Source organism: Nuphar pumila, chromosome 3 (assembly GCF_984573655.1).
Source record: "Nuphar pumila chromosome 3, dmNupPumi1.hap1.1, whole genome shotgun sequence".
In the NCBI taxonomy this organism is placed as follows: Eukaryota; Viridiplantae; Streptophyta; class Magnoliopsida; order Nymphaeales; family Nymphaeaceae; genus Nuphar; species Nuphar pumila.
Window position 1 is genome coordinate 132,396,917 of NC_143251.1, and position 11,845 is coordinate 132,408,761.

Below are 11,845 nucleotides of genomic sequence, written 5' to 3' on the forward strand. Positions count from 1 at the left end.
TACTGTTAAAAATATGGCAAAACATAACTTTGATATGTCTGATTTGGGTTTTCTTAGGTATTTTCTTGGTATTGAAGTAACGTACTCTCCTCGAGGTTTTATTTTGTCACAGATGAAGCTCGCTGCAGATATATGTTCCAAATCTGGAATTTTAGATGACAAAAAAGTAGAGACTCCTGAGCTTATCACTGCTAAACTACGGTTGGAGGATGGAATTCTGCTGGATGATCCTACTCCTTACCGACAACTCATTGGATCTCTCACTTATCTGACTATCACCGGGCCTGATATCGCTCATGTTGTGCACTCCGCAAGCCAATTTCAGCATGCCCCTACAACTGTGCATATGAGTGTTGTGCTTCGGATCATTCACTACATAAAAAATACTTTAACTAAAGGGCTATTCCTATCCTCACTCTCTTCATTAAATTTACTTGCTTATACTGATACTGATTGGCGAGGTAACCCAAATAATTGAATCTCAACTACTGGCTTTTGTGTCTTTTTAGGAGATTCGCTGATCGCCTGAAGATGCAAGAAACAATAGAAAGTCTCATTATCTTCCACTGAGGCTGAGTATCGAGCTATGTCATAGGGACTCGGAAAAACAGATGCCGCACTCGCGTCGACGCGACGCGGGTGCGCGTGCGGCACCGGGTGCGGTCAACACGACCCTGGGTGCGGTCAACGCACCCAGGGTCATTTTTGTCCATAATTTGGGCGTAAAAAAAAAATTTCCCCGATGAAAGGAGGATTAGGGCAAAAAAATTTTTTTTGCCCTAATCTCTCCTCTCTCTCCCTCTGAGCTCGAGCTCTCTCCCATCGCTGCCCCAGCTCCGCCTCCCGGGCTCCTCCTCTCCTTTCGCAGGTATGTCTCTCACTCTCTTCTTGTGTCGGCTGGGGAGGGGCCGAGCACCCCTCCCCCCTCCCTCTCTCGGTCTCTTGTTGGGTCAGCAGGGGAGGGGCTGAGCCCCCCCTGCTCCCTCGTTTTTCGGCACAGGAGGGGCCGAGCCCCTCCCTCATCTGTTTTATTTTTTGGGTCGACAGGGGAGGGGCTGAGCCCCTCCCCCATCTGTTTTTTTTTTTTGGGTCGACAGGGGAGGGACCGAGCCCCTCCCCCATCTGTTTTTTTTTTTGGGTCGACAGGGGAGGGGCCGAGCCCCTCCCCCATCTGTTTTTTTTTTGGGTCGACAGGGGAGGGGCCGAGCCCCTCCCCCATCTGTTTTTTTTTTTTTTGGGTCGACAGGGGAGGGGCCGAGCCCCTCCCCCATCTGTTTTTTTTTTGGGGTCGACAGGGGAGGGGCCGAGCCCCTCCCCCATCTGTTTTTTTCTTTGGGTCGACAGGGGAGGGGGCGAGCCACTCCCCCATCTGTTTTTTTTTTTGGGTCGACAGGGGAGGGGCCAAGCCCCTCCCTCATCTGTTTTTTTTTTTGGGTCGACAGGGGAGAGGCCAAGCCCCTCCCCCATCTGTTTTTTTTTTGGGTCGACAGGGGAGGGGCCGAGCCCCTCCCCCATCTGGATTTTTTTTTGGGTCGACAGGGGAGGGGCCGAGCCCCTCCCCCATCTAGCTCTCTCTGTTTTCAGCAGGGGAGGGCCCGAGCCCCCCTCGCTCTCGCTCTCTTGTTGGGTTGGCAGGGGAGGGGCTGAGCCCCCCCTTCTCCCTGTGTTTTCGAATTGATTTGAAAATTTCAATGTATTTTTTTTTTGTGTTTTCAGGATAAAAATGACGGATAAAGGGAAAGGACTTGCGTCATCCTCATTCCAACATGTGAGTTCTGCTGATAGTTGCAGTGGGATTGATGATGTGGGGCCACTATGGGTACATGTAGATAAACTTGCAAAAACTGGAGAAGGAGGTGGTGGAAACAAGAGATTTCGATGCAAGCTCTGCGAAAGAGATTTTGTTGGGTCTTACACAAGAGTGAAGGCTCATTTGTTGAAGATACCAGGACATGGCATTTCAGCTTGCAGAAAAGTTGATGAGGCAATGCGAAGGCAATACAAGAAAATACAAGAAGAATATGAGAAGAGAAAGGCAATGACCGATTCTTCTGCAGTCAGTGTGCCATTTGCAAGCTACCAAGAAGATGCTGAAAAAAAAAGAAAAGTCAATGTAGGAGGTAGAGGAACGATACAAGCAACATTCAATACATATGGAAGAGAAGAATTGGATAGAAAAGTTGGGAGGTATTTTTATTCTGGTTCACTCCCATTTAATGCGGCTAGAAATCCTTATTGGAAGGATTTAGTAACATCCTTGGCAAATTGTAATTTGAGTGGTTGTGTCTCCAAGTTCAGAAAAAATACAAACCAGACTTCTTGCAGAAGAGAGGGCAAATGTGGAGAGGTTGCTAGAGATTAAAAAATATTCATGGGAGCAAAATGGAGTTTCTATTGTGTCTGATGGATGGACAGATATTCAAAGGCGTTCATTAATCAATTTCATTGTTTGTTCGCTTAGTTGCCCAATATTCTTGAAAGCAGTTGATGCATCTGGGGAATATAAAAATGCAGAGTATTTGAAGGGATTGTTTATAGAAGTGATAAAAGAAGTGGGTGATCAGAAAGTGGTACAAATCATTACAGACAACACTCCAATTTGTAAAAGTGCAGCGTTGAGTTTGGAGAGTGAGTACCCTCATATTTTTTGGACTCCTTGTGTAGCACACAACTTAAATCTAGCCCTAATGAGCATCTGCAACCCCAAAGAAGAAGAAAATTCACAAGCATATGCTCTATGTTCATGGATTGAAGATTTAGAAAGAAATGTCAAAAGCATTAGGAATTTTGTTGTTAACCACCATCGTGCTAATGCTATATTTAATAGGCATTCTGATTTGAAATTGTTGAAGGTCGCTGAAACACGTTTTGCGTCTATCATTGTGATGATGAAGAGGATTAAAAGAGTGAAGAATGCTTTGATTAACATGGTGACTGGTGAAAATTGGACATTCTATCGTGTTGATGATGATATGAAGGCTCAAGAAATTAAGAAATTCATTCTTGATGATGAATTTTGGGACAAAGTGGTATACTTCCTTCAATTTACGCAACCTATTTGGGAAATGTTAAGAGAAGTTGATAAGGATGAACCCATGCTTCACAGTGTTTATGAAATGTGGGATAATATGATTGAAAAAATACAAGCTATAGTTTTCATGCATGAAGAAAAAAATTCTGCATTGCATGATTCAGATTTTTTTTAATTATATTCATTCAATTTTAGTCAGAAGATGAGATAAGAGTAACACTCCTTTGCATTGCATGGCACATTCTCTTAATCCAAAATATTATGCAAATAAGTGGCGGGCTTGTGGTATTGGTCGTATCCCTCCAAATTTAGACCCAGAGCTATCAAGACATAGAAATATGTGTATGACAAGACTTTTTCCAGAAGCATATCTTATATATCAAGTCACACAAGAGTTTGGAAAATTTTCATCTTCGAGATTATATGCACCAGCATTATTCGCGAGAGAAGAAGATAATATAGATCCTATCACATGGTGGTCAACATTTGGATCAGAAACACCTCTTCTGCAACGTCTTGCATTAAGATTGCTATCGCAGCCTGCTAGTTCATCTTGTTGTGAAAGAAATTGGAGCACATATTCTCAAATCCACAACACGAAGAGAAACAAACTCACCAGCAAGCGTGCAGAGGATTTAGTATATGTTCATTCAAATCTTCGATTACTTTCGTGAAGCAATGATGAATACAGGTACTAATTTGCTCTCTTAGTTATTTGATTATTTCTTAGTTTTCATTTAAATATACTTGTATTGTATTTATCATTTTCAAATTGGGTTTATAACGCAGACAAGGAACATCCAAATTTTGAGATGTAAACCCAAAAGAGTATGACTTCGAGGGAGAACATGAATTCAACGTAACAAACATGGATTTAGCTGAGCCCAGTATTCCTTCTAATGATGCATTTGATGATGAAGAAGAAAATTATTGACATCCATTACTTTATCATGATATACTTTGGTATGTAATTTAGTTCTTTTATACAATACTTATTTGATTGATATTTAGGTCGATTTATGTAATTGCTTTACTTATTTGATTGATAATTTGATATTTAGGTTGATATACTGCATGCATGATGAATCATATTATGAGTTTATGACAATGTTTACTGTTAAATGTTAAACTGTTAAAACTTCAAAATTATATATATATATATATATAATTTTTTTTTTTACATTGTTGCCCCTGTCGCACCCCCGCACCCGGGTTTTTTGGAAGTGCCGCATCCCCGCACTTGCATCCATGTGATATAGGTACCGAGCTATGACAACTACTATAATGGAACTTGTGTGGCTTCGAAGCCTTCTTCAAGATATGGGAGTTGAAATTTCGGGTGCTTCGAAGCTCTACTGCGACAACAAAAGTTCCATCTATATTGTCAGCAACCACACCTTCCATGAGCGGACTAAACATATAGAAATGGACTGTCACTATGTTCGTGATGAGTATCTCCGTGGGACAGTTACACTGCCATATGTCACATCCGAATACCAACTCGCAATTTTTTTTACTAAAGCACTTCCTGCTCCTCGCTTCTTGTTTCTTCTTGGCAAACTTTCGGTTATCTCCCCGTAAAGTTTGAGGTGGGGTGTTAAAATAAATGTACTATTATATATATATATATATATCATAATACCTGATAGGGGTATTATGGTCTTTTCACAAGTACCCGATAGGGGTACTTGTTTTTCTTCTCCTTTTATTTTCTTTATTCTTTTTCCTTTTTTTCATTTTTTAAAACTTTCTTTTTGAGACACTTAGGGGCCCCACCATAGAGTCGTTGGGAGCCCCCAACGACTCTATTGGGAGCCCCCAAGTGCCTCCTTGGTGTATAAATAGGGGTGCATCCCCTTGTAATTCCTGATGCTTTTGCAAGCTCCTCTTTTATAATAAAGAGTACATTATATAGTTGTAGCCTTCTTTGAAGGCCTTTTGCATTGTTTCCTTGTGGAATCCTATTCTCTTATGCTTGTCTATTAGTCCTGTGTTGGACATTGTGAATGCATTTGCATTCTTAAATTCTTCTGCATACTTCATTACAGTTTTGAGTTAGTGCATATGTTGGATAAAACATTCTCATGAGGGGCCATATGAAAAAGGGCTCCCGAGTCAAAAATCCAAGAACACACCTGGAAGTGAGGATGAAGCTATAGTTGGACCCGAAATTGATGAATTCTTTAAAAGTTGTTGGAGTGTCATAGTTAGTTGATTTAGGCTTATTGAGCTTTCACCTTCATCCTTGCTAGCCTCCTCCTTTTTCTTTGGTACGGACTCTTCAACATAATTCACTTTGTTTTTTAGTTTGGTTTCAACCTGTGTGATATGTCCTAGTTCATTACAAAAGTGACATAATTTTTCTAAAGCCTTCATTGTAATATTGCCTCCCAAAGTGAAGAGGCCTATATTTCTTGACATTATTATCCGGCCTAAAGACCACCAACACATCATCACTTTCTTTTGTCATGCCAAAATGAGTTTCTTCTTGGCAAACTTGAGCAAGGACTTCTTCTATAGGCAAGGGAGTAATCCCATGTAGAATAGATGATCTTGTTCGTATTTGAGATGCAACACATGCAAAAATTTGAAAGCAATGTTCTTTCTCCATTTGCTTCCGCCTAAGTTTTACATCTTTGAGAGCCATTCACTTAGGTTCCAAAACTGTCAACTCATCCCATAGAGGGGTCAAGGCACTAAAAAATCCTTAACACTTATATATCTTTGTTTTGTAGTTCTAATTTTGTCTTGCTAGTAATATTGCCTTGCAAGATCCCTTTGGTATACATGTCTTTCATAAATAGCCATGTCTCATTTCCCTTTCTAAATTTGGCAATATTAACACAAATCTTAATGCCTATATTGTTCATAAACCATGCAAAAATCTTGACATGGTTGCTCTCTCAATCTTCAACTTTCATTTGATTGTCATAAACAACATTCAATTTTTTATCTCCTTCAAGAGGCTTTTGTATATCTCCCTCAAGCTTAGTGAGCATGAGTTAGAGTTCAAGAGTGGTGTCCATTGCATATCTTTATAATTTCTTCTCCTTGAGGTGGTTCTCCATTGCGGCGGACCACATCATGTAGTTGCTCCCATTAAGCTTGAAAGCAAGCTCAATCTTTGAATTATGATCCATAGAGAAAGAGAATAAAAAGATAGAAGGGAAGAAAAAAATATGTGTGATATTAAAAACACGTCATTCAACACCACAAGCACTTGGTCCCTTGATCAATCACAAACAATATGTTCCGAGAGTCCCTAGCTCTCATACCGTGTAATGAAACAAGATGGAGTAAAAAAAGAGTTGCCTCTAAGAGCTACAAGAGCACAAAAATGCATAAACACAAAGTGTCACTTATGGGCAAAATGCAAGTCCACAAGAAATTTCTCAAACACTAGCCGTTAGAGGGCCACGACATAAAAATAAATAAATATTATTGAGTGGGCAAACGCTTGAGAAAGCATGTTACAAAAATTGGGGACAAGTGTCCCTGTATATACATAACAATAGAGGGATAGGGAAGAGATCCCACTCTTAGAGGCAAAGAGTGAGACTTCCTAATGGTCATAAATATGACCGTTGGGAGCTCTAATTGCTCTATGGTCTGAAAAAACTATAAAGCCCTTACCCCTTTCACATAAATGCAAGGAAAAAAATAAAAAGACAAAATATATAAATATTGTCCCTAGTGGATAGTACCTATTACAAAGAAAAAAGACCAAAATGCCCTTAATAGACACAGTCAAAGACAAGACTCCATAGTCATAGTCACCTATATCATTAAAGGTAATTTCTTGATCCAAGTATTTCTCGGAGAGATTTTTGAAAGTTAATAAATTTCAGGAATATCTTGGGAGGTTAAAAAATTGAAAAAAATATAAATAACAAAAATGCCAAGAAAATAATATGTTTTGCATTATTTTTCTTTCAAAAATATAAAAAAACATGTTTTAAATGTTTTAAAATATAAAAGAAACAAAAAAAAGGAAATGCAAACCTGAAATTAAAAAAGCAAGTTTCTTCCCCAAAAATAGCGTGATATTTTGTCTTTTGGCGATATTTTGAAAATATTGCAAGATATTACCTTTAATATTGGGTACCTTAAAATATCAGTATTTCTCACGATATTTTTAAAATATTGTCGATATCGGTGACAGTGATATATATATATATATATAATGGATCCTTATATTCGACTATGGGACAGAAAAATCTGGTTTAGCAAAAAAAGGGGGGAGAGATAACAGTCGGATGTCAATCAGATGTGCTGTGTGTGTGTGTTTGGGCTTTTTGAGAAATTGTAATATCATTCAAGTTATGTAACTATTCTTAATAAAAGATCATCAAGATGCATTCCAGAATGTGGTGATACAGCAATGTACCCTGTACAAAAGTCGATGCATGTTTTTCTGATTCGTTGCAAAATGAGCAAATCATTCTTCAATGCAGAGACGAGTACAAAGAATTCCAGAAGGTGATTCAAGAGGACCTACAGGAATTTGATGATCGCTTGGAAGAAGAAGAGGTATTATCAACCCAATTTAGTTACACACAGAAATGCACAAACATTATCACAAACACATGTAGGGTATGTTGACAAGATTGTGTGTTTGGCAGTTTGATGCTGCGGAATGGAGAGAGTTGGAAGATTCTGTGGAGCAAAGGTGATCTGGAATGCAATTAGTAATCTTTGTTGTGTTTTAGTTTGATTCCTATATCTATTGCTAATCACAAGTTTGGCTCGTAGGACTTACATGGAAAGAGTGGAGATGTTGAAAAAGAATTTGGAGGAGCATCGAGCTGCCAAGTTCAAGAAAGAGCGTAAGCGCCCTGCATTCATGGCTGAAGAATCAAGCGAAGAGTCTTCAAGTGATAGAGAAGATGAAAACTTTGCTGTTGATTGGAGAGCAAAGCATCTCTAATCACTCTTGATCCTTTATTCATCTTGTCCATAGCATCTTGTTCTGTTCATGAATCACAAAGTTCCTTTGTTTTCTTGGGGGATCTTGTAGGGTAAGGTATAAAAATTTTGCATGTACAGGAAGCAACAAATATTCCTCAATATTGGTGCAACTGGATTGAATTCAGTTAGTCCTACACCCTGATATACTATGTTCAAATGTGGATCTTGTCAATAGGATTTGACTGTTTTGGATCAGATTCAGGTTTATATGGTAAAGACTTTTCAGATCCGAGTTGACATTTTTGTTTGATCTGTGTTTGGGTCCAAATTGAATCCAATCATTTGTAATTTTTTTTTTGGTAAAATACGTGCTTTCAAAACTATTTTTTCAGTTCCCATTCGTAAGTACCATGTAGAATTCAATGGATCTGTTTCATATTCGGACTCAAGACTTACTGCTTAACAATTTAGATGCAGATTCAGATCGATCAGATTTACTCTTTAACATAACTACAAAATGAAAATAGAGTTAATCTTTGTTGAGAGTTATTGATCATAATCAATCTGCGTTCGTTTTAAAATGAAATATTTTTTTAATGGGTAAGCTGTCGTTGCTATGAGGAGTTTATCTTCGTTGGATTACCCAAAGTTCTGAACCAGTGTTGATCAAATCCAAGGGGGTCCTTTTCTATTTATGAACGTGTAGAAGTTTTTTGAGTTTCGGAGAAACCCGGTTAGGGCACATAGACATAGTCACCCTCCCCTTGAACAAGTTGGTTAGCCATGACTCAAGGGAACCAATTCTGCATGTAGGGCGGATCCGGATTGGTTATGGTCCTACTTGCAGGTAGGATGCATAATGAACCAAGCCAGCTTGAGCTTGGCTCATCCTGTAAATGAGCCGAGTTTTAACTAAGCTCTCATGCTCAACCGAGCAAATTATCGGAGCTTGATCGGTCTATTGAGCGCGATAAGGCTGGGTTCATATTTTATTTTATATAATATATTAAATATTTAAAAATTAAAATAAGCTACGTCCACTCTTCTCTTGGGTCCCCCATCCCTCTACCTTGAGCTCCGTACCTGCCAGGTTTCCCTTGACCTCCGTCCCTCTTTCCCTTGAGAGCCCCTTCCCATTTTCCCTCGTGCCCCTCCCCTCCTCTCTCCCTCTTTGAAAAAGCTTGGGCATAAAAAACCCCAATGCATTAGGGATTCCCTCTGCAAGGGTAGAACAAAAGGGAGCTATGGGATCTCCGCGGCTGCAGCTGGCTCCAATGAGTTATCTGATTTGAGAAAATTTGGGATATATCTTACAAATTTTCTGTTGTTTATTAGGTATCTTTCATTCATTTTCTGTTGTTTAGGGTTGGATGTAAGTGAGTTGCTTTTGTATTTTTGATGAACGTGTGTGTTTTTAAATGGGTTTCATGGACTTGATTTGAGGATAAATCCTTAAAGAAAGAACCCTAGAATTTGTGAGGTTGTAATGAATCTGAAGCGTCAGCTGCATCCGAATGTTTGGCTAAGTGAAATTAGAGATCTTTATGCCTACCTTTTGGTATACCAGGGATTTCTTTTGGTAAGGCGCCCGAACCGAGCTTAATGAACCGAACCGAACCCAGCCGAGCTGAGCCTGAGCACAAGTGGTTCAAGCTTGGGCCGAGCTCAAGCCAAGCCTGAGCACCATGTTAAGTGAGCGAGCTGAGCTTGTCGTGTGCATCCCTACTTGCAGGTATTGGATTCAGATCCAGGTTGTTTTAGTGGCACGATGAAAATTATAAGCGGATAAGAAGCCCTCGAGTAGGGCTGCAAACGGATTGGATATTGTATAACATCCCAATTCCTAACCAAGTTAATTCATGGTTTGGATCTTTACAATAAAGACCCGAACGTGGATTCAAATAGGATTTCGATCAGTATTTTAGGTCACATTTAATTTGGATCTGAATTAAAATCCAATTTCTTTTATTTATTTATTTCTTTTTGCTTGGCCTAGTGAAACACTCTATTACTGGCTGCATATTGTCTGCCCTTTGGTTGGTAAAACCGTGAGGTCCATCTGCTTTGGTGTGGCAAAGGACGCCTCTCGTGGGTTTGGAACTCATGATGTCCCATCAACTTGGTGATGTTCAAAAATTGCTATGCAAAAGGATTGGAATCAAATCATCTAAATTGGATCCAGTATGGGACATCCAGATCAAGTCGGAATAGCCAAAAAAAAAAAAAATCATTAAAGTGACATGCTGAATCCTATCCGTTTGCATCCTTAGCTCCTACAAATGAGCAAAGCCCTTGTGAGCGATCTGAATTTTTTTTGGTTTACATGTAAAAAGTTTAGCTTTTACTGTTTCTTACCATCTCCAGTATTACAAAATTTGTTTCAGATCTCGATTCAACCCTACCGTATAAGTTATTATTCAGATAGGAATCAAATTCTGATCTATGGATCTAATGAGAACCAGATGGTATCTGATCCATTTTGTAAGTCCAGATTAGGGGCGTCAATGGGTCAGGTTTGATTTGGACCCAGGTAGAACCAGACTCATACTTAATTTGAGATGCTGGTACTGGGTCTGGACCCAGGTCCAATCAAACCCACCATGAGAAACCTTATCCAATCATATGAGGATTATATGAACCAGACCCAGACCATACCTGTAAAATAATTTTTTTTTCATTTCTACATTGAAAATTTGTGGATCTTACTCGGGTCAAAAAATGGTCTGGCATGAAATTTTACAAACCATACCCTGCTCCATATATTAATCAGATCCTTCATGTCCGACCCTGATTCTATTAGTACCTTCTTATTTATCACCAAACCTATAGGTAGGGGTGTCAACGGGTTGGGTTTGGTTCAGATCCAAGTGAAACCAGACTTGTACCAGATTTTTGGGTATGGCATTAAGTCCGGACCCAGATATAATCGAGTCCACTATAAGAAAAACCATACCCGGACCCGATAAGAAACCCATACCATACCTGGTAAAACCATATTTTTCATCATTTTACACCAAGGACATGGCATTGGATAGAAATGATTGGAGGAGAAGGATTCATGTGGAAGACCCAGAATGATTTTCTTTTTTGGTTCATATCGCCGACCCCAATTGCTTTGGGATGAAGGCGTAGTTGTTGTTGTTGTTGTACTGAAAATTTGCAGGTCTTAATCAGAACTTGGGTTGGGTCTGGGTTTGGTATAAAATTTCATAAACTATACTCGGGTCCATGTATTAATCGGACATTCGGCTCAGGACCCGGGTCTTAATCAGGTCTTCTTATTTATCACCATACCCGGACCTTATAGGATTTGGGTCGGATCGGTTCCGGGTAACCAGGCCCGTTGACACGTAGGGTCAGGGTTTGGTATGGGTGGGATGCAGGGTCAAACCCGACCCATTGACATCCTAGTCCAGCTGGCGTCGGTGGAAGTTTTTCATTCACGTGGTACACGTGTACAGCTGGCGTCGGTGGAAGGGGCAGGGTTAGTTGGTTTTGCCGTAGAAGCCTCGCCATTGTCTAAGAGCCACCATTTGGTAGCCGACTGAGCCCTACACGCTACACTCAGTGACGTGGCAATAATTCTGCACATTTTATAGTCCAAAGTACTCCCGACATTCTACCAAAACGACCAAATATTCGGAGGTTGTGTGGACCCGTATCCGAATCCGAATTTTGAGAAACAAGTGTGGATCTGATAATGGAACCCAATTAGACCCACAGGCGTAATGGAGCTGAATATGAATCCAATTTTCATTTGGTAATACTGGATGCAGTAACCAGAAGGTTGGAAACAGGGAGTTTTATTTGGATCAGGATCCAAGTTTAGATCTTATAGAAACCATTTTTCTGAATCTGGATCTGCATATGGATGGACAATCAACCGTACAAGCCTAAAGTTCAATG

General features: G+C 39.8%; 1 protein-coding gene across 4 annotated transcripts in view; it reads left to right on the plus strand.

Moving 5' to 3' along the window:
* LOC149843878 (zinc ion binding protein) overlaps nucleotides 1–8,229 on the plus strand; it is a 67,823-nt gene extending 59,594 nt beyond the window's left edge. For all 4 annotated transcript variants that reach the window (XM_090000124.1, XM_090000127.1, XM_090000126.1 and 1 more), the window contains exons 6-8: nucleotides 7,486–7,561; nucleotides 7,654–7,700; nucleotides 7,784–8,229. In XM_090000124.1, the coding sequence (XP_089856250.1) occupies nucleotides 7,486–7,561; nucleotides 7,654–7,700; nucleotides 7,784–7,958 (298 nt within the window). In that variant the 3' untranslated portion in view covers nucleotides 7,959–8,229. The remainder of the gene's footprint in view (nucleotides 1–7,485; nucleotides 7,562–7,653; nucleotides 7,701–7,783) is intronic.
* The last annotated feature ends 3,616 nt before the right edge of the window (nucleotides 8,230–11,845 follow it).